Genomic DNA, 27,374 nt, shown 5'->3' on the forward strand with positions numbered 1-27,374 from the left:
CTTTACTCATTCAGCAAAGTTTAGATGAGCGTTTGACAGGTTTGACAAAAATAATGAGGTCATCATCAGAAAGGTGAAAAAGAGCGACTCTAATTCGAAAATCTTTCAGACGACATAGCGCTCTATGACTCATCACACCAAAGCAGCTGACCAATCAACAAGGCTCAACGAAAGAAGCCCGCCTCCCACAACAAATGATATTTGTTGTGTCAGCCGAGCTGGACATTCAATAAACAGGGTCCACCTCTGACAAGCAAAGAAGGCTGTTGTAGACCAAACTGCACATTAGTTCATATTGAACATCATGTAGGGTTGCATGTTTCAGACCAGACATCATTAGACTTTAACCATGTTGTGCAGACAGGTCGTTTTACTGCTTCATAAATAAATGTAATCAGTGAAAAGAGGAAAGTGTCTCTGTGTGTCTGTGACACTAATACCTGTGTGGCTGTTTCACCAGCTGCAGATACGCCTCTAACCCTGCAATCCACTCACTGCAATTGTGTGTGTGTGTGTGTGTGTGTGTGTGTGTGTGTGTGTGTGTGTGTGTGTGTGTGTGTGTGTGTGTGTGTGCGTGCACTCTCTGGAATTGGCACCCTGGGCCAGATTATGCAGGAACACAGCAGCTGAGACTGGCACAGACTTGAAAGAAGCGTCACACCTTTCACCCACAGCAAAAAGCCAAAGCAGCTGTCTTGAGTGTTCCTCTGCTGTAAAGCCATCAGACCGGAGCACAGTCATACGCTGTGGGTGTGGGTTCTAAGATGTGTGCGCAGGAAGCTGGATAAGTCACTCTGGGTTTAAAGACAAAGGGATTTAGAGGAGGAGGCTTTACTCTTTTTTGTCTCTGCCTATCTCTACAGGCTGCATATAAACAGGCTGAAGAAAGGCGGTGAAAAGAGAGAGACAAAGGGATTTAAAGGGGATGAGTGCTCTGTTTTGCTCTCGGAGAAGATAAACTGTGTGCATGAAAGAGGAGCTATAGTACAGAAGGCCGTAGAGAAATGGATTAGAGAAATGCATAAATAAGACTTTGTGTGTCATCGAGATCAAAAAGCAAATGTTTCGTGATCTTGAAATTACAAGCTTGTTTACTTAAAACTATAAAATAATTATATTGTGTGGTTACACGAAGTTCAAACCAAGCTCGATTCCAGCAGACGTCCTTCCAGAAGGCCTTTGGCTCACTACTTTGAATTTTTAGAAAAACTAATCTTGAATTGTTTTTTGTGATTCCACCTTGGTCTTCTTTCGTATGTAACTGTGTATTAAAGTAGGTTATAGTGCTCATTAACATTACCTGCTCCACACTAAGCTTTCATAGTGCAGTGGAGTCCCCGAAACTGTGAGACGCACCTACTGCAGGCAGAAGAAATGGTAAATGGTAAATGGCCTGTATTTATATAGCGCTTTTACTAGTCCCTAAGGACCCCAAAGCGCTTTACATATCCAGTCATCCACCCATTCACACACACATTCACACACTGGTGATGGCAGCTACATTGTAGCCACAGCCACCCTGGGGCGCACTGACAGAGGCGAGGCTGCCGGACACTGGCGCCACCGGGCCCTCTGACCACCACCAGTAGGCAACGGGTGAAGTGTCTTGCCCAAGGACACAACGACCGAGACTGTCCTAGCCGGGGCTCGAACCGGCAACCTTCCGATTACAAGGCGAGAAGAAAGCACAGCAATGTTTTTCCTGCTGTCTCAGGTCTCTGTATGCGATGGATTCTCAGAGGAGAATATTTTACAGCAAAAAGTGATTCAGCTGACAGATATTTCGATCTATGCCAAAAATTAAAATACTGCAAAATGAGAGATGCGACACCTGAACTCAGGTCATAATGGAAAGTCTGATTCATCCCAAATTGGGTGTGACGGTGTTGGTTGCTGTTGGTTGCTTTCCAGAGACAAACACTTATGTTCTTGAATCTTGAAGTCCTGCAAGATGATGAGTTTGTATTAGTTAGTCTACATAAAAGTAGCTGACAGTGGAGTTTCTGGCTGCAGCAGTAGCTACTGTGTTAAGTCTCGGTTGTAAATGGACAGTTTTCCCATATTTTACCTGGTCTGTGGTGCTATTTATCCTTAAAGAGTGTTTTGGTGTGAGTTGTCCAGTTTGGGAGATAAATATGTCTGAGTTCTGTGAAATCAAAAAAAGATATTACAAGCTCAGCAGTAAAATCTCAACCAAGCAAATGAAGCAAAAAATCCACTTTGACCTGAGCAGTGTCATGTCAGTAATACACTCAGGGTCCACTCTGATTAGTTACACCTCGTTAGTGTGGGGTTAGAATTGCCCTTATTCTTCATGGGATAGATTCAGTTCATTCAATCAGCTCGGCCCTCTTCTCTGGCATCAACAAGACATTTTACCCATCGAGTTGCTGCTCACTGGACATTTTCTCTTTTTTGAAGCACTCTCTGTAAATGCTAATGATGGCTGCGTGGGAAATTCCCAGCAGTTTAGCAGTTTCTGAATTACTCATATTAGTATGTCTGGTACCAACAGCAACACAACGTTAAAAATCACTTAAACCATTTGCTTGGTGCTCAGTCTGAACTTCATCAAGTCAACTCGACCCTTTCTGCAAGCCTAAATGCACCGAGGCTGCTTTCATGTGATTGGCTGATAACATATTTGCATTACCAAGTGTAACAGAGTAGAGAAAACGTTTTTTTTTAATTTCCTTTCTCTCTTCCTTTTATGTATATTTTTGCATTTGCAGTCGTTTTCTTTGAAAAATATTTATTTTGAAAAAAGGAAGTGGAACCTTCTCTGTTTCACGGTTAGCGATCAGTGCAGCGACTGTAGAAAAGGACGACCTACCAGCTCCCCAAAATGAAGCCAAAATGTCTCTATCGCCCCCTGGTGTCTGGCTGCAGTATAGGTCATAAACCCCGCCTCCCTGTTAGCGGAGGGGACTGGAGCCAGACCAGTGACTGTAAAAAATTTACTTTTCAGCAGTCATCCGATCTGCGATAATACTGTCATTTGTGTAGAAACTATGTTAGTCCAGCCATTAGGGCTGGGCGATATGACCCAAAATTCATATCTCGATATTTTTTAGCTGGATGGCGATATAAGATATATATCTCGATTTTTTTTTTAAGCCATAAGTTAAGAACAAAAAGAGAGTTCTTAGTCAAAGCTGTGTCCCAGATGTCACACGGGCACTTTTATTTACATACAGCGTAGATGTACATGAAGAAATTACTCAAAAATAAATTATCAGCATTTATTAAATAATCATGGTCCATAAATAAAAGAAAACAATGTTGTTTTTGTGCATAACAAAAAGCTCACAATTGTGCAGTCAAAATGTAAACTAATAGACGCTGAGCGTAATAACAAAGAGACAGATTTCAGAGCTGCACCACGTCTCTAAACAGGTGCCATTTGTGGTCCTTATACACACACAGTACGTATCACTCCGCGAGGCTCCTCCTCGGTAGCCGTAATCCTCCGACATCAAGCCGTGCAGCTCCGTAGCTTAGCAAAGTCATATTAAAACATTTTTTGACAGATTGCTGAGCGCTGTGTACCACATAAAATCGGTTCGCGGTCAGTAAGCACAACCAGAATTCATACATAAGGCGCACTGTCGAGTTTTGAGAAAATGAAAGGATTCACACTGATACCTCATCTTGGCTAGGTTTTTTTTTTTTTTTTGCCTGTCCCGTTTGGCTCTTTTGCATCAGAATTGTTGTCTAAAGGCAAAGAAAGATGCCCAACGGATTTACTTTACCAAATTGACCATCCCAGCCTTGCCATAATGGTCCATTTGATTCACCTTTTATTGTTTATTTTATTTTCACTTACTGAATACGGGACAGACTTGACTGGAGGAAAGAAGGGGAGAAAGAAAGAGGGAAAGAGAAACAGCTGAGAAGAGGGACGGGGGAGAAGGGCAAAAGACAAAAACCAACAGAATGAGCAGGAAAAAAAAAAGAAATAAAAAATGCATATATCAATCACCTGGGTCACCTGCTGAGAAAGAAAAAAGAAAACAAGCAGAAGAGAACAAGAGTAATAGAATAAACAACATCACAATGATATATGGGAATATGACAGTAAATACTAAATGTTAAACATTATTGTGCAGCACATAAGATCAACAGAACACAGTGTGCTTTGAGGTAGGAGCCAAAAAGGGTGTAGTTTGTGGGTGTGATCACCCGTGTGTACACCTGTGAGCATGGACACGCTTGTTTTTAAAAGGTTCCTTCACGTAATGATCTGCTAGAGGGTGTGGGGGGCCACAGCCCCGTCCTCCAGGGCATGAAGCAGGTATGGAGGAGATCAAAACTCCAGACATCCAGAGGCCCCCAGAACACAAGAGACCAAGGAAGACCAACAGAGGGGCAGCCGCGCCACTGTCCTAGGTTTTTTTTGTTGGCGTTGGTGTAAAGCAAATGGAACAGATTCCTGGATTCTCTCCGGATGGAGATGGCGAGCCTATGCCCAGACTGAACTGAACTCTTGTTTAAGAAACTCATTCTTCTCTCCTGAGAAGCACCAAAGTGGTAACAACTCAGACCACCAAACCAAACCACTGAATCAAAAAAGCCAAACACCATTGCAAAAAGAAGGTAGAAGAACACTTCTCCAACTCCAACCCCCGACACATGTGGCAAGGACTCCAGACCATCACAGACTACAGGACCACCAAACCCTCCCCCGCATCCTCTGATGTCTCCTTCCTCAATGAGCTCAACAACTTTTATGCTCGTTTTGAGCGAGGGAACCCCACAACCAAAGCAGACATGTAGGTAGGAGCGGTGCTGAGCAGGATCAATGTCCACAAGGCTGCAGGTCCTGATGGCATCCCCGGGCGTGTTCTCAGAACATGTTCTGGGGAGCTTGCAGGAGTGCTCACAGACATATTCAATCTGTCCTTGGCCCACGCTGTGGTACCGGCCTGCTTCAAATCCACCTCCATCGTCCCCATACCCAAAAACTCCAACCCATCTTGCCTCAATGATTACCGCCCAGTAGCACTCACCCCCATCATCACTAAGTGCTTAGAGCAGCTGGTCCTAGCACACTTCAAATCCTGTCTCCCCAACCCCCACCCTGGACCCCCACCAATTTGCATACCGCCAGAACAGGAGCACAGAGGATGCAGTCTCCATCGCACTGCACTCTGTCCTCTCACACCTGGACAACAACAACACCTACGCCAGAATGCTGTTTATAGACTTCAGTTCAGCATTCAATACAATCCACCCCTCACAACTCATCAGGAAACTGACAGACCTGGGCATCAGTTCCCTCATCTGCAAATGGTTACTGGACTTCCTGACCAACCGCCCCCAACATGTCCGGCTGGATAACCGCTGCTCATCTACCATCACAATGAACACCGGTGTACCACAAGGCTGTGTGATGAGCCCTTTCCTCTACTCCCTCTTCACCCACGACTGCAGACCTGCTGATGGTTCCAACACCATCATTAAGTTTGCAGATGACACCACGGTGATTGGCCTCATCAGTGACAACGATGAGGCCGCCTACGGGGAGGAGGTGGATCGTCTGGCTGAGTGGTGCGACAGAAACAACCTGCTGCTTAACACCGAGAAGACCAAGGAGCTCATCGTGGACTACAGGAGGAATGCTGACCCACATCCACCCATCCACATTAAGGGGACGGCTGTGGAGCGTGTGAGCAGCTTCAAGTTCCTGGGAGTCCACATCTCCGAGGATCTCACCTGGACGACCAACTGCTCCAAGCTGGTCAAGAAGGCTCACCAGCGCCTCTTCTTCTTGAGGACTCTGAGGAAGAACCACCTGTCCTCAGACATCCTGGTGAACTTCTATCGTTGCACCATCGAGAGCATCCTGACCAACTGTATAACAGTCTGGTACGGGAACTGCTCTGCCTCGGACCGGAAGGTGTTGCAGAGGGTCGTGAAAACTGCCCAGCGCATCGCCGGAGCACCACTTCCTGCCATAAAAGGCATCTACAGGAAGCGGTGTCTGAAAAGGGCTGGGAAAATCATCAAAGACCCCAGTCACCCATCACATGGACTCTTCACCCTCCTGCCCTCTGGGAGCTCCGGACTTAGACCACCAGGTACCGGAACAGCTTCTTCCCCACAGCTGTCAGACTCCTGAACTCTGCCTCCTGACATCTGACCCACGTTAACACATGTACTGAACATACACCCATAACCACCTACACTTTATATAGCCTCTGTAGAAAGTAGCCACATATTTCACTGATCTTAACTGCACTACTGTATAATTCTGTATAAACAATCATTCTGTACAATATAATTATAATTCTACAACTGTTTATAACTTGCATATTTCTGTTTAGTTTCATATTTATATCCTGTTCATAGCCTGTACATACTTATAGTTATAGCATATTCATAACATACCTTCATACCGTGTACATTATAACATACCATAATAGACCCATTTCTGTAATATATCTATATACCTATATTATTGCTAATATATATTTTGTAATATATCTATATCATGGCTAAAGCACTTCTGGATGGATGCAAACTGCATTTCGTTGCCTTGTACTTGTGACATGTGCAATGACAATAAAGTTGAATTCTATTCTATTCGATTCAAAGCAAAAAAAAAAGCAACGGAATTAACAAACAATCCTGACTAATGACCAAAAAGTACAAACTGAAATAATAATGAACTCAATAGGACTGTTTTTTTATTATTGTTGTTATTTTGGAAATTGTACATTGTATATCATTTTATTTTCACTTTTCTACCAAAATAATAACTATTGCCGCTTATTTTGAGTGATCATTGAGTGCATGTCCTTACATTAAAACCAAAGGAATCTCAGAGCTTAGCTTTAGCAGTGTTATCTATCTGAAAATCAGGACTGGACTGATACCACAGCAGCTCTACTTTACACTGACTGCAGCAGAGTTAACAGTGCGTAATTTTCTTGATAATGTAGACGTCTAAACCCAAACAAATTCTTGTTTGCTGCATTTGAGGCCATCAAATCACAAACTCGAACAAAGAAAACAAACAGAAAAGAGAATGTAGTTGTCACTGGGTTTTATTGAAATCCTATTTCTCATTTTTTCCTTCGACGTCTCTTTTCTGATTTTTTTCTCCCTGAGGGGTGAAACACACGATGCAGAGAGACAAAGTAAAGTGCTCATGAGAGGAAGAAGAAACTTTGATTGCACTGAGGGAAAGTCAGAGCACTTTGTCATTATCTTGTCTTTGGTGCTATGATTATACCCCACACTTTTCTCTTTGCTGTTTAGTCACAGACACACGCTGGTTCTCTGCACAAGTGTATATTTAAGTACAACACACTGTTGATCCAGAGATGTACATCAGCGCACACGTTCTACATATACAGTAAACACATATCACTGCACACATGTACGGCCTCCGGGTTCATTTCATTCTCTCGTGTCACTGCGCCGCCTGCTTAATTTAACTCTTTGTTGCATTTTAACCCTGGAAAGTAAAACAGACGTCTGTATTACGAGGCCACGAGCACGTATCCAGAGAGGAAGATAAATAACAAAGTAAATATGAGTAAAACTTTTTCAAGGCTCACGTTTTAACAGTCACAGCAATGCATTATTAGTCATTAACTTCTGAATCCATTCAGATTAAATGTTGATAAATCCAATAGCTACGTTTTAAAAAATCAGGGATATACTCTCCGCTTTCACTCTGTTAAGCAGTCAGTGGTTCTTCCACAGACCGACAAACTAAATCGACACTCTCCCTTGTGTGTTTCATTTTTCCTCGTCAGGTAAAAACAAATCAGCTGGCAGAGCAGCATAAAACCCTTGCACATCCAAAGAGTTTACAGTATAACATTCTTCACATGAACTTTAAAACGTTGGGCTGACATCAGAGATACAGTGTAAAGACTATTCTCTGTCCTTGTGGGTTAGCTTTCACCTGTGAAGGAGGTCTGTCTCCGGGCTCAGGTTGCCGGTTTAACGTTACCGTGGGATAGGGACGGCCGGCCTTACCCAGGTGTTGGATATCCTGGAGTTTAAAGCATGAAATGACCATGCTGCAGAGTTCACTAACCTCCTGTCCTCCTGTCACATGCATGCATGAGAAGGATTCGGTGCCTACCCCCAGAGTTACAACACTGTTAGGGTTGAAAAGCTACAGATCGTCACAAGACACTAAAGACTCCATAAAAACCTCTGCCAGTTAAATTCTTATGATGGTCTGTTAACAGCCCCCTCAGTGAAGGCGAGGCCTCCAGGCTCCACTGCTGCTTTTACAGATAAACATCCAAGGCTGTGTGTCAAACTGTAGCCTCTAATGAAACATCTGTGACTGGCTGCTGCTCAGGGTGGTGTTTTGGGGATTCCCAGATTATTTTTACTTTATTAGCAGTACTTTTAACTGCTACTGCAAATGTGTTAAGAAGTGAACCCTGCAGCAAGTAGCATCATAGCGAGCATGTATCTGTGTGTGTTTGCATGTTTACTTGACCTTGATGGCACCTGGCAGGAAAGCTCAGTGCTTCTAGCCCCTGGCATGAACACTGTCTCCATTCATGGCCTTCCCACACTGCCCTTATGCAACAGCGTCAGCACAAAAATCATGAATCAGTAGATTCACAGATTTAAAGCTGTAGCTTAGAAAGGCTGCTTTTGTGATGCTCAGTATTTAAACATTGCACCAGCCATGTTTGAGATAAAACACAGAGCAGTCGAGTTCAGGCATCTGTGGTAAGTACGTGCAGTTTGTTAACTGAATATGAGGCTGGCAGGCAGATTGGCATGACATCAGTAAATATGTCAGTATCATCAGGACCCAGTGTATGTGAGTTAGTTAACTGATCGTATCCAGCTAGTAGGATACAAGGTCGAGAGGTTCTTGTTCTCAGTTTGCCACTGAAATCCTCTGAATCTGCACAACAGAGTCACAGAGTTCAAAGTTAGACTCACAGAATATCACTGATGGTGGGAAACATGCCTCATATAAATGTTTTACATTTCCCTGAGAGCTGTTGACTTGAAGTTGCTGTTGTAGCTCAACACTTTACTGAAGAAGGTAATAACCACGACCACAGCTTTCCATAAAACATCAAAGCGGGACAAGAGCATCAAAAACAAACTCATTTTAGACTGATCTGATTTTCCAGTTTCAGTGTAGCAGAGACAGAGAGGGCTGAAATGTATTTCAAATGTATCCAGTTACACTGTAACAGTCACACTTGCTACTTTGAATGAAGCTGCTGTCAGCAGCTACACCCGAGTGCTGTCTGTGTATAAAAGCCAGCAAGACTCAACAAATTTGGCATTACAAACATTCTTGCTTTACAATCAATTATTTAACATTAAGCTTATTATTTTCTGCAGCATTTGCTTACTCCTCCTTCAGAGCAGCTCAGTAGACAGCTGTGCTCTTTTTCTAGGTATGAATGTATGAGGAAGGAATATGAAGCAGAGTGCTTCAGAAAAAGAGTGTGTGTTCTCAGTTATCCCACTGGAAAAATACAGGTACAGAAAAACTTCCTCAGATCCAGTCGGTGTCTCCGTGGCTGCAGGCGGTTATTGTGTCATGATGATTGGCCCAGTTTCTCCTCAGCAGCTACTGGACTTCTCATAAATGACATAGTGGAAAAGTCCATGTACTGCTGGTCTTATTGGAGAGGATGAATCTGCCTCATAAAGCTTTCATAGCAGAGCCTTGTTACCTTTCATGCAGCGACCCGTTAAGCTCTATGGTTGCAAATCAGGTGCTATTTGGTACAGTTGTGGCACACTGGCAGCTTTATGCCTGCCTGCTTTATGAATGCCAGCCTGTGCGCACAGACACAGACTGCCTTTAGTGCTCAGTGTGTGTGACAGAGAGGTGCTTTGATGAATCCTGTTGATCTTTGTTTGGCTGTCTTCACAGCTGGCGAGCAGAGAGAGAAGCTAACTCAGCGACCCGAGACGGGGAGCGCAGACGGGTGAATTTTTAGGAGACAAAACGGAAACGGCATTCTTATGATAATAAGCAGCATCGAGCTAAAGACAGGATACGTGCTGCTGCTGCACTTCACCCTCTCGACACTGGACTTTCTTCTTTTCACACACCCACTGTAAAGTCTTCAGAAACACAAGGCATACACAGAATAAATCAGACGGTTAAATGTACACAGGAGTAATGACTGTTGCAGCGTCTAAATTGCGATAAGGAGCAGAATCTTAGCTTCATGAATGAACAGTGCCTCTCTAAACAAAGGGAGGTATAAATCAAATGCATTAGTTTCTCTCTTTCAGCACCTTAGGGGTCACCACAGTGGAGCGTCTGGCTCCCCACCATCACCCACCCATAGCCTCTATATTCATGTGGTCTACTTCTTCTGCACGTGTCCAAACCGTCTCAACCTTGCTGCTCTAACTGTGTCTCCAAAGCACTCAGCCTGAGCCGTCCTCATGCACTTGTTTCTAATCCTGTCCGTTGTCGTCACTCCCAATGACAGTCTGTCCATTTCCAGCCTTTTGTTATGTCTCACTACTGTCTCATGAATCTCCCCTTTCACTTTTGCTGCTGTGCTTCTGTCACATATTTTTCACCTCTCTTATGCGTCCATTGCTTCACACGGTTGACCTCAGGTATTTAAACTCATCCACCTCCACTACCTGTACTCCATGCAGCTGTCACACTGTCGTCTTCTCGTTCACACACATGTATTCTGCCCTGCTTCTGATGACCTTCATCCCTCTGCTCTCCAAAGCATACCTCAACACACCAGGTTGTCTTCTATCTGTTCATAGTCTGCAGACACTCCCATCTGATCTCATCTGTCAGCCATTGCAAAGAATTAGAGCTGATTGCTGATGTGATCCCATCCCTACCTTAAACAGATCTGTTCACACACTCATATATGTGCTGCACCAGCCACTCCTGATTCCTTCAGCACCACAGTTCCTCTCCAGGCATGCTATCATATGCTTTCTCTGTGCTGCTGTCCTGACCTTTTCTGTGCTTCTCCATCAACACTCTCAAAGCAAACATTGCATCTGTAGTGCTCCTTCTTGGCATGGCTATACCGCTGCTCACTGATTATCAGCCCGCCAAGAACTCTTTCACATATTTTCTTGGTATGGCTCATCAGCTTTATCTCTCTGTAGTTACTACAGCTCTGCACATCATCATTGTTCTTGAAAATTGGCACTTTGTCTCCATTCCTCAAGCATTTTTTCATCCTCCTAGATTGTGTTAAAAAAAAGTCCGCTGTATGTCATCAGGACCAACCACCTTTCCACTCTTCATCCTCACGTTGTCCTTACTCATCCTCTGCACTTCCTGATTCACTAACTGCCATCCATCTGTCTCTCTCTCTTATTTTCTTTCATCACAAACCCCTCAACACACTCCCTTCAATCATTAGTACATTTCCTTTCTAACTTAGTCTGTCAGTCTAGCCAATAAAGTCCATTTCCCCTTCTGTTGGCACCGTTGTAGACCAGTTTGAGTCCATCTCCTAAGCTCCTAGCCTCCCCCTTATTTACCCTGGACAACTGCACGCACAGTATATCTACTCTCCTTTTATCAGCCAGCTCTCTTTGCCAGTCAAGTCATAGTCTTTCCTTCTCACTCGCTGCATCCTTGTCCATTTTGTTCTTTCCCTTAACCTTTTGGTCCTCAGCATTTAGCTTATTCTGAAGAAACATCCTCAGGTCATTACGTGAGACAAATTGTGAATTTCTTACTTTTGCACCATGAAAATTCATGACTCTAACTGGAACATTCAAGTGTATTTTTAGTCATCTTTAGCTACATAGTAAAAGTCTTTAAGTCCTAATCTGTACTAAAACTGTTTGATTAGTAACAGAAGATGATTTACTGTCAAAAATATGGTTGGTTCAATCTTTATTTTAGCTTTCAGAATATTTTACACTTGTCTTAACTTTGTTACAATACAGAAACACAGGTTATAGCACACGTATATAAAACTACTGCCAAGGCAGCCAATTAACAGTCTGATGAAGGCTCTGTCAGAGACTTTGGTCAAATCAAAGTGACCAAACTGATGTGGAGTAACCCTGAGACTTCCTGCGTCGCTGGCTTGCTTTGCTTTGTTGATACTTTAGCCTTGGGTCTACGTTTGTATGTAAGCTAGTTTACAGACTTTCACTGGAATATGTTTCTTCTGTCCTTTAGCGATCACTTCCTGGCTTCCTTCCTTTATCTCTTTCTTTGCTATCATCAGCAGATTAGGAGGAAGCTATTCATTACCACCGCTGCGACAAGCGGCTCAGCGCTGATACACAGATGATATTTCAAACTCATAACAACTTTCAGAGACAATAACACAGTCGTGGTGAGGAAATGAAGACTTGAAATATTGAAACACAGTCTCCATGTTGCCCTTTCATCACTTTCTCACACATTTTAACAACAAATGTGCAACAAGGAGAGGATGTGCATTTCCCATCATCTCGAACCCTCAGGATAAGGAAGTAAAGCCTTCCCTGTTTGCAGATACGCTGCTGACAATGACTTTCGTGGTGGGATTAAGGATTTCCAGCCCCCCGGTTTTCTCAAAGTTGTGATGGTGTTTGCCAGAGAGAAATAGGGACTAAACCTTCACTTCCATATCAGTGCATGGTGTCTGTAACACTAAGTAATTCATCATCTAGTATACCTGCAACTGCTGAGCTGGATGTTTGAGGCTCTTATTGGAAGAGATCAAACTGAATTAGCCATAAAATGTGTCGCGGCTAACTACTTTTATAGCTGTGGTTTTATGACATTTTATGACACTGGCTCTTATTTGGTGCCGTTTCACTAGCTTGTGTCCACAAAGTATCAGGGCAGAAATGGGCAAGCATATTTGCTAGTGCTATAGTCTGCTGTCCAATGGGAAAAGCTCGACATGGCCAGAGGTCAGTGACCTCCACCACATCTCATCTCCTCCTCCTGCTTTTCATCCCTGTCCTCACTCTTCATCAAAACCCCACAAGAGACTTCACAGGGCTGCCTAAAGATGAGATAAGTGGTAGAAAGTGATCCCAGAGAAAGAAGAGAGATGAGAGGAAAACTGAGGGCAAGCCTGAGAAGATCCCCTTGTCTCTTTTCCCGAGTTAAATACAGTTTAAACTGTGCTGAGATGGAGGGCTGCATGTCTGCTGCAACATTTGAGGGAATTATAGCCTGATGCTCCCACTTCTTCCTTTTCTTTAAGAGTTTCATCAGCAAAGAGCTGATGTGGGCTTTGATGCTTTGGAGTTGATGACCATGACTGCAAAATGCATAAAAGAGCAAACAAGTGGAGACGCACAAAAGGAGCACTTCATCTTGACTGGAGACTTTCATTGTCCATCCTGAAAAAGCTCCACTTCCCTTTCCCAAAAGCAGGAGTAACTATGGGAATAAAGGACGCCCACTATTGCTTTAATTCTAATAAAGACAGCAACGTTTGAAAATACTCTTTTATCGTTGCCCAATGAAGAAAGATCTAGATATTACTTTTTCTCTGGTGGGAATAAAATATTGTGTCTTGTGCAAAAAAGCAAATCTTAGTTTAAAATAAATCATAGTTTTGTGCAGAGCTGTCTAATGTGACAGGAAGTTATTTTTTGGTCAGGGAGAGCAAGGATTGCATGTGTTTTATTTATTTATTTTTACTACACAAAATTACATTTGACTGCAAAATATCGTAAGTGCTGGGCAACCGTGTTTTTGTATAGGGATATAACCAAAATACAACCAATTGGCAATGTTTTACACCGAGGCCCAGTCAGTGTGAGTCAGTGTGAGTCAGTGTGCTTCTTATAACTGAGACACTACTGTGCAAACAATTGTCAGGAGACAGGTTGGACCACCAGGTGACTCACAGTATGAAACTGCTTTGCAAACCTGTCCACATCATTTTTGTGGACAGGTTTGTATTTGTATTTAAATGTAGAGTATTTTTGTGAGATATACTTAAATGAACTGAGCACTAGATAAGTGAACAGAAAGATAGTGAGAAAAAACGATTGTAAGTACTTTATTTTTTGGTTTAGTTCAAGAAGTGTATTTTATAGATGCTGACTTATGGGGGGCAGCACGGTGGCATGAAGGTCCCTGGGTCCGACTCCCCCATGTAGCCGGGGCCTTTCTGTACTCCAGCTTCCTCCCACAGTCCAAAGACATGCAGTTAGTAGGGTTGGGTTAAATGATTATAATTGCCCGTCGGTGTGACTGTCTGTTGTGTTTGCCCTGCGATAGACTGGTCGCCTGCCCAGGGTGTACCGCGCCTCTCGCCCCAGCTGGGATCGTTGTAGACTTGTTAGCTACGGGATAACAGGAGCACATCGTGCAATCCCCTACTGTAAAAGCTTTCCCCATGATGCCGTAGCAAGCTGTGCGTGTGATGAACTGCAAACTTGGAGACCTGTTTTGAAAGCTGGCGTCCAAGAGAATCACATGCAAACCTCTTTAGTCAAAGCTGTGTTCGTGTACAGACTCCCTGTTAGCCCCAGTGTTGTTTCATTACTTCATGTCAGCATCTCTCCCACCCTCTCAGCCCCTGACAGTGTATCACTGAAAGGCCATGGCTGTGTGGAGTGGGACAGAGTGGTAAGGCTGCAGGCCACAGTAAAATCAATTTAGATACTGTGAGGAACCCAGAGCACTGCCCTACAGGGGAATGTAGACCCAGAGGAAAAATAATCAAGAGGCACGAGCAAACATTCCCGCCCCTAAAATGCAAAACTTCCATACTGCTCTTACTCTTCTCATTTCTTTCTGTAACCTCATCCTTTCTCTCCTGCCACGGTCGGCTTCACCACAGGCATCACTGGGACGGTGAAATATGCCTCCGATAAATGATTACCGACTGGAGCCACTCATACCGAACTCGCAGGATCTGTAATATTCTCCAATATCATTATTTTCATGGACTAATCTCTATCACAGTCTGTGGAATGACTCAAATAAGGCAAAAAGATAGAGTGAATAAAGAGATGAGTATGATAATAAAGCCTAAGATTGATAACTCGCAATCTAACTGCCTGTCTTTTCCATATCCGTCCTCATGCCCTCTTTCTGATTCATTTCAGTTGTAGAGTGCTCGGCTTTTTCTCACTGCCGTGTTAGTGACCAAGAGCACTAAAACATCTTTAAGTTTCAGAACAAATGTGTGAAATAATATTTTATTATTCTGCTACAATAACTAGTGTAGTGAGTTAAATATGAATGTTGGTGACTAATACGGTATGTTCCCTTTCTTGGGAAAGGTTTAGTTCAATTATTGTCAACAAAAATCCCACAATTGTCACATTTTGCTACATTTGTTACAAACGACTTGCGCAGAGTTTAGCTAATGATGAAGTGTTGTTGGGTTTAATTATTGGATTCCTTATCAGATCAACTGGTAATAAAACCAGTAGGCAGTTCATTTTGTTTGTTTTGTTCATCCCTTCACACAGATTACAGCCGGGCTTTCACTGGGACATACTCGTCCAAACTAGTAACATGGGAATTGGAGCTTTTCATTTAGCCAATGAGTTTTTCTTCTTTAAGCTTGTGGTTAGCTGAACCCAATCAATCACAGCTGAAAAAGAAAGATTTATTTTTTACATCAGCCTAAAGAGGGTTCATTGGTTTATCTGGTAATTATCCTGAAAGTTGGCTAACCACCCAGTTTGAGCTGGGAACCAGTGTTTGTTCAGGGACCTTTATTGCACATCACACATTGTTTACTCTGGATTCTTTTCAACTCTGTGCTGTAAACTACATAATTAAAGTAAAACTGACTGTTCACATCTTGTGCTGTACTTACCCTCCTGAAGCCTTTTATTTGAATTTCACAGTAGTCTCTCTCTCTCTCTCAGACGGAGTTATCAGGAGCTGCTGTCCTCCACCAGGCCAGGAGGGATCAGGTAGTCGATGCCTGTCGGGTCTACAGTGCATCGAGTCGGAAGCGGAGAGTCCTGACACCCGGAGACCTCAAACACCTCGTGGTGGATGAAGACCATGAGCTTATCTACTGCTATGTCCCCAAGGTGGCCTGTACCAACTGGAAACGTGTCATGATGGTGCTTACAGGCCGGGGCAAGTACAGGTGAGTTTGGTACTGTACAGAGAGGAAGGAAAATAAGTGCTTCTGTTGTTCTTCACTGTCTCGTGCCTCTCTCACGCAGTGACCCAATGGAAATTCCTTCCAATGAAGCCCACGTTCCCTCCAACCTTAAGACACTGAATCAGTACAGCATTGCCGAGATCAATCACCGCCTCAAGAACTACCTCAAGTTCCTTTTTGTTCGTGAGCCCTTCGAGAGGCTGGTTTCTGCATATCGCAACAAGTTCACCCTCAAGTACAACTCATCCTTCCACAAGCGCTTTGGCACCCGAATCATCCGCCGCTACCGCAAGAACGCCACGCAGGATGCCCTGCTCAACGGGGCTGATGTCAAATTCAAAGAGTTCATTGAGTATCTGGTGGACCCGGCCACACAGCGGGACGGACTCAACGAGCACTGGCAGACTGTGTACCAGCTCTGTCACCCGTGTCACATCCACTATGACATGGTGGGCAAGTATGAGACACTGGAGGAGGATGCAAACTACCTGTTGCAGCTGGTGGGTGTAGGTGACTCCCTGCGCTTCCCGACCTACGCCAAGTCCACTCGTACCACGGATGCTATGACGGCTCAGTTCTTCAGCAATATCAGCACTCAGCAGCAGATCCAGCTCTACCAGCTTTACAAGTTAGACTTCCTCATGTTCAACTACTCCATACCCAGCTACCTGAGGTTGGAGTAATGGTGGACAGAGATGGGACTCTGAGAGCGGCTGATTCGGTCAAACAGATAAAAGGAAATGAGCGGAGGGCAGAATTTTATGGGAACAAACTTGATTTAAAAAACTGTAAAATTGATGTGTAAACAGGTGCCGGAGGTGTGTGAGTTTCTGGGAATAATTCAGAGGATGTTCAGTCAGCACCGACTGGACAGGGATGTGGGCTAAATGGACTAGACGCATGCAAAGACTGAAATGTGTGGGTGAAGCAGGTCTTCATGGTTGTTATCCTCAGAGGATGGACTGGATGAGGGATTCTCCTGATGTTGTTCCCTACACGTTTAAGCAAACTGCTGACAAATTAGGCTGCTTCAGATTCTGCAAAGCAAACAGCGTCCTCGCACGTGCCCTGACCCCAAAGCATTATGGGAGCTAAGTTTGTCTCCTCCTCCTTCTGATCAATATAGAAACTCCGCCAAATTGTAAGGCACACTTCACATCTTCCACCGAGCTCTCGGCGTGGCGAGCCAGTACCCATCATGCTTGCTCTCATTAGATTCATACAGCTGAGAGGGAAACTGCCTCATCACCACCTCGAGGATTACTGCAGCTGATGGCTGCGGTTCCACTCTCAAGACCTCCACATTAGTAGTGTGGCGGTGCAGCCGACAGCTCGCTGTCACTGGTTTCTAGCATTAGTTTGTCGGCCCTTCTGCCACAGCAGTGAAGTGCTTACGTATCATTGCCTGTAACACCAAGCATCCTTAATACTTTGAGCTACAGAACGTGTCTGGACAGGTACAGGATTCGCTCAGTGGGCGCACCGGCCTGCCTCTAACCTACAAGACGAGAGACGGCCTGTGTGGCTGTTAAAGGGTTAAAGGCGCTGAGTCTCATTACCGCCATGCCCTGCATAGAGGAGCTTCGTGGACGTGCCCCTGCTCCAGCAACCAAACCTGTTTTTCACTAAATGATCCTCTTTTCTCGTCTTCATGCTTTATTTGTTTTTATTGTCTTATGAATCACTGCTGCGAGCAGCAATGAAAAGATTATTTAATTTGCTTTGTTGTTGAAACTAAGATGGAAAGAATTTAATATTTTATTTTCTTGGGCTGAAAAACATTTAGGACACTTTAGAGAAGTTCAAACTTTTTCATTTCTTGTGGTACATTTTTGGCCCTTGGCTTTGTCTTTCTGTGCTTCACATCATTCAAAATTTATGTTTTTTTTACATTTCTATTGTCAGACGTTTGGTGCCAAAATGGCTGAGGGCCTCAGAGACCCACAGTCACTGTTAAGTGCACATCATTGCCATTTAGGACATCCCAAAGAAGACATGTCAACAATCAACATAACAGAGAAAGGATCCTGTGGTGTGATTAATGTTGTGTAATGTCAATAACTACACAGGAGGGAGGATGGGCTGCCCGTCACACACTATAGTGACAGAGGGAGTCGTTTTGTGTTTTACACCAGTTTGTACATTTTAATCCACTCCAGCTTCAAATTAATTTCACAGCGTTAGAATATTTAATTTATATAGCACCAAATCACAACAACAATCCCCTTAAGGTACTTTATATTGTGAGGTACAGACCTGAGAATAACAGAGAGAACAACAACTGCCTTTGAAGCACTGTGGCGACAGTGGGAAGGAAAAACTCCCTTTTAACAGGAAGAACCCTCCAGCAGAAGCAGGCTCAGGGAGGTCAGCAGATCTGTGTGAGGGGGCATTGTGGTTAATATAGTCAATTTAATTCAATTCAGGATAATTCCATGTTTTCGTATCGCACCAAATAACAACAACAACAATCGCCTCGAGGTGCTTTAGGTTGCAAAGTAAAGACCCTCAAAATGTGACGAGAGCGTTCCAGCGGTGATGACGTGGCGACAGTAGGGTTATCACAGCTCAGGCTTGATCACTGAGTTTGATCTCATCCTGAGAGATTAGCAAGACAAGCGTAAATATATATATAACACTACTGATTGTACTTCATTAAGGATTTTGATGGTTTTTGAGTCCCTAACTCTTTGGAGTTGCAGTATGATGTTTTCTTTCTGATAGAATAAATCCAGGTCCACTCTGCTTGAAAACTGTCTCATTATGACCCCTGGTTAGTCAGCACATCTAAATCAGATTGCACATACGCCTTTTCCCCCTCGGGCTGGATGTTGTAGCTGCAGATCCCTTCTTGTTGCTTTGGACTCATTGCTGGTGTCCGTTTGTGCACATGCCCGTGTCTGGAGGTTCGAGTCAAACAGCCTTAGTTTTCCTTTCTAACACCCACAGACATCTGGCTCTAATAAAGGAACGAGTCTACTGGGCTGGCTTGTCGCCCCGGTCCTCATCCTCCAGCAGAAACAATGGTTATATTCTCATCTGGGCCTCCTCCTGGGTCAGGCGCACACAAACACACTCACACAGACACACACCAGCACTGCTGCTGAGGTTATTGCCACGCAGCGTCTTACTCAGCAGTTATAGGGAAAGCCACGAGCAGGCAGAACCTCACACTGTCAGAGCTCAGTTTAAACGGCTCATTTTGCGCTCAGAATGAAAGACAAACAATGCACAAAGGACCTCTTAACCTGCAAACAAGCCATTACAGCGGCCTCTCTTCACACTCCGGTTTCTCTCCTCCTACATCGCTCCAGAAGTGGCCCCCTGGTTTAAAAACAAAACCAGAACAAAAAGGCTCAGTGTCAGTGATCAGTACTGTCCATGCAGGAAAACGCAGCCTGCTTAAGCAAACAGAGCCCACGGGGACTCCTGCAGCCCTGAGACGCTGTCTCAGTCTCTCAGTTACAAACAAGCAGCAACATTTAAAGTTATTTTTCCTCCATAGCTGTGTCTATATTGAGGACTAGCTAGTGGGTATATTTATGTTGTTTCTGAACGACGTCTGCTTTTAGACTGAACTACACATTTGCTGTCTTCTAACAGCAGTTTTCCTCTTGAGGATGAGTAGATGATGTTATTTTTCTGCTTTACTTGTATTTTTATTTTATTGTATTGACACCCAGATTTTGTAAATACAAGAAAGAATCGTTTCAGAAGCAGGAAAATTGTGTTTGAAGTGAAATTTCCTGTAAATTTGATGGTAGAAAGTTCAAATGGAATCCTGACTCAGTTCTGTGCTTTGGAGTGGGTGTCAGTGTGCCTGGCTCATGATACACACAGTGTAAAAGATGGACATATCTAATATAATCTGACGTATTTGTTAGTGACATTCAGCTATGCAGGCTGGAGCTGAGCATTTCTGTCATTCTGAGTGAAAACAGGAGACACGGTGCAGCGCCTGGCCTTGGATTGGACTCTTTGTCAGTGATGATGTCAACAGATTAAGTCTTTTAGTGTAAATACACTTATTTGTTCAGGTCATTTATTTGTTTTTTACTTTCAGAGTTCAGATTGTTAACATGCTAAAAAAGAGCTGATTATAAAGGTAGAAGATACAATTTAAGTGGGTGAGCACGCTGCTAGTTTGGCTAATGACCTAACCCTCGTCACCTGTTTCCACCCAAACGCTGCAAGCTCTCAGTCGGCTCACTCGCTCACTCACAGCAGTGGAGACACAAAGGTCGTTTCAGTCTCTCTCTCTGTGGGGACACTTTTCATCAGCAGAGACACCATATTTGAAAATAAGCATCATATCATCAGCACAGAAGGACAAAGCCAGGATGATTTCTTACATGCGTCCTCTGCCTGTGTCGTGTCAGACATATCTGAGTCCCAGCACAGGATATTTTTGTACAGTCCAAACATGATGTCATTCATTCTGCTGTTATTTTTTGAGCTGTGATATTTATGACTTACTTTGGTTGCCTCATACACACACACACAGACACACACACATTACTACTCTCATTTTTCTGTGCCTTTCATTCAGAGGCGACACAGAGACACAGTGAACATCCTGCAGTCACATTAGGACAGAAGGCGTACATCCTCAGTTATAACCTTACTCATACCTGCAATAAAGAAGTGACCCCATCAGGTATGACTTCAGCTTTATTTTTAGAAATCTGTGGGACGGACATGATCCTGAAAACTACAAACAAATGAGCGTTCGTCAGAAGTTGCTCAGTTTATTACAGCTTGGATTATTTGGAGTATTTTGTCCAACAAACTGGTAATACCGGTATCACCACAACAGGTTAGTGTTAAAGACACACAAGTCAGAGCAGTCAAAGGATGAAAAAGTTGTGGACATTTTATCCCCCACCAATTGCAAGCACTTGGATGTTGTTGGCAGTCGCTATAAAATCGACTCTCTCAGTGTTGTAGGCCTCTAAGTGAGCCGCTGGTTGCAAGAGAAACGTGGGTATTCCCTGACTGGTTGGAAAACAGTTGGAGTTTTTTTGACTTCACCCAGTGGCTGCCAGCAGCTTCCAGCAACCACTTGCCAACTGGTTGGGGAATACACATTTTCCCCTTGCAAACAGATGTTGCCAGATGGGTGCAACTGGTCTCTAGACTTAAACCACTTTATTTTTAGGTCAAACAGCAGCAGACTCAGCCAAAATATCTGTAACAATCCCAACAACTAGCAGAGCAGAATAGTATGAATATGTACAGCACAGATTAGTTATCCAACTAGCACCAGAACAAGCTAACATTCTGACAGCTGAAAACTTTGCTAAATATAACTGCACAAAATTAACTATCAAATGTAAATCTTTCTAAAGTGTTTATGAAGTATACAGGCCGAAAATGGTACCTACATAGTAAAGTCAGATTTCCAAAAAACGTAACCATCTTTTCCCAGTTATTGATCCTGTTTAAGATGCAAATAGTTAGCTTGGTTGTAACACTGTTACTCTTGCCAATAAATATTTAATAGCAATGACTCCAAAACTAACAACCCAAGTTATAATAAACTGAGATGGTGTTTATTATAAGTGATCTTATAATAAACAAGTTAGCCTGAGTAGGCCTGCCCTTCGCATGCTCAGCGACATCTAGGCACGTTTTCAAATCAGTTAGCATTAGCATGGGCATGACCTGTCCAAGCAGGTTTCACGTGTCTCTGTGTCGCCCTGACGTTGTGTACGTCCTTCAGCAGAGGCCCCGCACGTCTCGTGGTTCCAGCTGCTTCCCGTGCTGCCAGGAGGCACGGATGTTGCGCTGTAATGTGTGGGTGACCTTTTAATTTAAACGATCAGTGTGTGATGCTGCGTTATTCCATATCATCAGCGTTTTCACCATGTGTGCTGTATCAAAGAGCTATGTGTCAGTGGAGTTTGTGCGCGTGTGTGCGCGCCACCACTGCTCCAGGAAGTCGAGACCCTCGTTCCAACATGTACCATTAATTTATTTATTTATTTCTAGATACTGCTTCCCTGCTCACGTTACCATGGCAACACACCCAAATTTTCTATATGTTGCTTTTCCTCGTGGGACAGCCTCTCGCTGTGCTCTTTTACTCTGTTCATTTTCAGGGGTACTTTCCAAAATCATGAATAATGAATAATGTACACTGTGTGGGAGAGTGGGGTGGATCCTACAGCAGCGTGACCCGTGGTTTATCCTGTTTTCACAATAAAATGACACTGAAATCCACTTTGTCTGTGACTCCTTCTGTCTTGTGTGGAACTCGTGTACGCTTCTATCTATGGGGTTGGTGGATTCTCTAGCTCCTAACTAGTCTGGCCATTTTTATTGCCATGCTACTTCAGAAAGGCGATGTCTCTGTCGTGATGCACAAAGTAATTTACCACACTTGTCAATATGTTTTACTGTTATGGGCAATAGCTGACCATTCCAATCACAGGGCATCGAATACTGCTGCTCTGTCAGGTGGTGCTTGGATAGGATCAGAAATTTTAGAGAAAGTATGTCCCATCACAATAATCTATGCAGACAAGCTGTAACACGCTCATTGTGATTAAATCTGACTTTGAGTGTCCATATGGGACGGGTTTGCAGTAACAGACCTGTTACAATAGTGGAAACAGAGACGTCTTGCCACCAGGGGCGGAGCGTGGGGGTGGCTTACTGGGCTTAAGCCCGGGTTGTTTTGTCAGAAGCCCGGGGTCTTTTGGAGTGTAATTTTTTCATAGTTAGATGCCTGGCTGACAACTGTATAAAACAAAAAGTGCAAGCAATATTCGAAGCACATAGTGCACACTGTGGGAATTTACGACTGTGCGTGAATCCCCCCTGGTATTGGTATGATCCGAGCTCAGGCACTAAGCGACTGAGCGAGGGGGCGGGGCAGCTGCTGCCCGTGAGTGCGCTGTTGGAGAAACGGAGCCAGCCATACTAAGGAGAGCTTAAGTTTGACCAGGTACCAAAGCAAATCATTCGTACCGTACAAATAATGTAAATATGACGGTGTATCACGAAAGATTGATATCAAACTGATCACTTGACCAATATTACGTTACTTGCTCTTCAAGTGAATCAACAAATGGCGAAATGAAAAGCCGAACAAATGCTATTTTTTTAGAGTCTTAGCTTACGTGTGTTTATTTCATATTTTCAGTTCTTACCCTCCCCTACGGAAGAGGATTAGGGCCACTGGAAAAAAAAAAAAAGAATTCTGACTTTAATCTCAGAATTCTGAGATTAAAGTCAGAATTCTTTTTTTTTTTTCCAGTGGCCCTAATCCTCTTCCGTACTCCCCGACTAAATCGGTTTCAGTTATGTACTGAAATATAAGAATGGACATTCGAGGCTTCTTTCAAAGAAAAAACTCAGGTAAATGTTATTTTATATATTATGCTTTGTATGTTGTTCAGTATATTTCTATGCAAAACAAGAGGGATTTCAGTACACAGCAGGATATTCACATTTGTAACCAGACATTTACACTTTATGGAGAAAACGTAAAACATTTTTACTGTACAACATCAATTTAGAGTAAACTTTTGTTTTAGATGAATATTGAAATATATTTTGAATTAGTTAAATGTCAGAATAAAGAGAGACAGAGCTTCTATTGTTTATCACTTTCATTAAATTTAGGAGTACATATACACTAAGTTTATTGTTAATTAGTAAGAAAACCAGATGATTCCATTCTGAGCTGAAGAAGCTTCTGATAGGTTAGTAGAGTCCATGTGAGTAAACTGGTGGCACAGCTGTGGATGCATATAAGGCAAAACACAGAGCCTGTTTCTGTGATATGGGAACATCAGGAGATGTCAACAAAACACCAGGAACAGAACTGTGGAGCTCCATAAGTGTGGCTCAAGTTTGAATACAATTTGGTGCCATTTGCAATTAAGAAATACAGACAGTTTCTCTCTTTACTCTTAAAGTTAACAAATATGTTTTTATATTTATCTAAAAAATAAACATTTAGTCTGATTTGATGTTACAATTAAAAAAGTGTTTGTGTTTTGATCTGAAGAGTACATTAATATGTGGTTTCAACTGTATATTTGATGATTGTCAGCACAAAGAGGGAGAGAGGAACAGAGAGGGAGAGAGAGGGAGATGGAGAATGAGGACAGAACAGAGATGAACAAGAGCAGGTGAGACACACATGTTAGTCAAATGGTCGTTTGCCAGAAGTATCACCGTATCACAGGTCCTCATGTATCTCGTACCTAGTGTTTCTTTTTAGGTTTGCTATTTTTCAAATTCTACATTAATTAAGTTTTGCAGGCTTGTTTGCACAACAAGGCTAAATAATTATATAAACTTTTCTCAATCTAAATAGTGGACTTTGGTAGAATTAAAAAATAAGTGTAGTGCAGGTCTATGATGATTTTTAGTGCTATCATCTAGTTCTGATTCTGGTTCTGTCTTGCTTAAGTCCTCAGTAGTCCTGATTTTGAACTGTTGCAGTCCTGTTTTAATTCTGGATCAGTTCTGGGTCTGGTTGAATTGGGGTTTAGTCCTCGTGTCTTGATGCAGCCCCGACTTTGTTCTGCCTCGCTGCTTAATTAAAAAACTAGTTTAAGGTGTCCTGCACATGTGATATATATTTTTCCCTATATGAAGTCATTCTTTTTTGAACAAAACTCAAAACAGAGCCAATTAATCTTTCAGTCATTTCAAGTCTCTAGGTTCTCTAGCAGGCTCTGTCCAAACGACAAGCAATTAAATGCAATTTATACATATATAAAATGATTTTGCACACCTATGGTAGAGACAGTGCAGATATACAAGCTGGCGGGCAAGACTGAATAGTCTAAATGTTTTCTGGACCGTCTACTTTGCCAGGAAGAGGAATTAGAGGGAGCACATGGCATCTTTTATTCTGGATACTTGATGACACATTTCGCTTTGATGAAAAACTCTTAGCCGCTGTGCAAATCTGTCTTAGACAAGACGGTGATGATGTATCGCATTCTCAAGAAGCTACAGATGCAGAGCTAGCAGAATGATGCATGAGCCAAGACAATTGGCCAACCCACTCCTGAATATGACACCTCCTTACTTCCTCATGTGATAGTTGATGGATTAGACCAACTGAAGCCAAACTTCACCAACAGCAAACATCACTTGAGAAATTAAGAGATTGGTGTCCTTCTTGCAGAAGTTAGCAGAGTTATAAACATGGCATGCAGGCTATTAGCTAAACGAGTTAGCGGAGGCATTGTTTGTTTGTTTTTGGTTTTTTTCCTGTCCCATTTGGTTCTTTAGCCGTCAGAACTGTTGTCTGAAGACCAACAATGAGACCCAATGGATTTACTTGCCAAATGGATCACCACGGCCTTGCCGTATTGATCCATTTGATCGACCTTTGTTGCCCCACAGGACCCGGGGCAGCCCACCCGACCCCACCGCAGAGGAAACTGTACCCACCCTAACATTCAATCATCTCCCAGACTGCACAAGACAGTAGACACCCAGGTTAAGTTTATTCTCCACCTCTCCTGTGACTCTCCCCCACCTGCAGAGTGGACTCCTCCAAGGATGGAACAACCTCCCTGTCAGTTGAAGAGCCCCCTAGTTAGGTCGATGCGCCAGAGGCCCCCTGCGCCAGGGCTGAGCGGAGGCATTGTTGAGTTGCACCCAAAGTAACAACATTTTCAAATAAAGTAATAGTTCCATAAAGATCAAAGCATGGCCTTATATATGATTTTACACTGAGATATTTGATGCTTTGCACATTTGAAGAGTAGATCCTGTAGTCTTTTCATTATCTCATTACAGTGGTCCCACATCGTTGGGTTTCAAACAGGCATCTGTGTTGTAGCTGACTTGGATGATTCGTTCCACAAGTGAAACCTAACTCAGGTGCAGGTGGAGGGTGGAGACACACACAGACACAAACAACCTACCATTGTGAGCCCGTCTCTCTTGATCGCATTGTCGTCCTCAATAAACACGTGCTGGAGTGCTCTCCTGTCTGCCCATAAACATGTCCTCAAACCAAGACGTACGTTCTGCAAGGCCTCTGGCCACAGTTACACTCGCCGTCTCTTTACACACTCAGAAAAATAAAGTCATCATCAGACCAGCTAAAATGATGTGTATCCACACAAAAGAGCTCAGACTCTGTGGGGGCCAGACTGGGAAACCTGGCTGGTCCCAGTCTGGGCAGGAGCCCCTAGAACCATCGTAATATTTACTACTCCAAACAACCAGTGTCAATAATTGATCAACGTATTGATTGTGCCTTACAGACACATGGTTACAGCAGGCTGAATCCTTACATCAACACCCCGAGTCATGCAAACTGTCAGAATGCTTGAAGCACAGCCTGAGGCGGAGTGGCAGCAATCTGTCACTGTAACCACAGATTGGGGTGCTCAGCTGAAAGCCTGACTCCTTGTTCACCTTTACTGTAAAATCAAAACCAGTAAAAGAGTATTTCCTGAGAAACCTCTTCTGTCTCCCCATGTTTGGATAACATTTACAATAATAATCTTTCTTAAAGTGTTGTAATTATGTTTAAGGAAGAGATACCTCAAACTGATCTAAGGTTGGTATGTGTTCCTCTCACCTTAGAGCAGACCACACATAAGCTGGACAGGAAATGGCGTTGCGCTCATTTATATATTTCCGTTTGCTTGATGAACAAAAGCCCTCTGCTAAGCGAGGACGCCTTACTGCTCGTCACTGATGAAACGAAAACAGGAACAAAGCACGATTCAGTTTTAATCTTTAGTAACACGCTACGTATCACAGACTTTTAAGGTGGCGGTGATTAAGCCTTTACTTTCTAAGCAAACATCTGACTGTCTTAGCTAATTGTAGACTCATTTCTAACTTACCTTATATTTTAAAGAATCTTGGAAGAGTATTTGTCAGACAGCGAAGACAGTGAAGGTTACAAATGATCTTCTTATAGCCTTTGACAGTGCACTCATCATGATGCTTGTCCTGCTAGACCTCAGTGCAACATTCAGTTCACAACACAATACAATGCTGTTACAGAGAACAGAACACAATGAGGCTATTAAAGGAACTTTGCTGCAGTGGTGTGAATCACATCTATCTGTTAGACTCCAGTTTGTGCGTGGAAATGCGTCTGTAACACAAAAGTTAGTCTCAGAGTTCTGCAGGATTCTCTGCTGGGACCAGTGCTTCCCCAGCATTATTAGAAAAACTTCACACATTTTCATTGCAATGCAAATGATACCAGCCTTTATATACCATAGTCACAGAGACTAGTCAGTGACCCCTTGTTGCTGGAGTAAAATCTGTGTGCTGACTGTTGCAGGGTGAAACTAGTCATATAGATCTCCCTTGTGATTGTTTGGGGTA

The 27,374-nt window shown here is 43.2% G+C and overlaps 1 protein-coding gene across 1 annotated transcript in view; it reads left to right on the forward strand.

Moving 5' to 3' along the window:
- Positions 1-22,268, forward strand: part of chst11 (carbohydrate (chondroitin 4) sulfotransferase 11) — a 100,262-nt gene extending 77,994 nt beyond the window's left edge. Inside the window, exons 3-4 of the mRNA XM_026146709.2 lie at positions 15,799-16,028; positions 16,108-22,268. Of these exons, the coding sequence (XP_026002494.1) occupies positions 15,799-16,028; positions 16,108-16,729 (852 nt within the window). The 3' untranslated portion in view covers positions 16,730-22,268. The remainder of the gene's footprint in view (positions 1-15,798; positions 16,029-16,107) is intronic.
- The last annotated feature ends 5,106 nt before the right edge of the window (positions 22,269-27,374 follow it).

Source organism: Astatotilapia calliptera, chromosome 17 (assembly GCF_964374335.1).
Source record: "Astatotilapia calliptera chromosome 17, fAstCal68.1, whole genome shotgun sequence".
NCBI classification, from domain to species: domain Eukaryota; kingdom Metazoa; phylum Chordata; class Actinopteri; order Cichliformes; family Cichlidae; genus Astatotilapia; species Astatotilapia calliptera.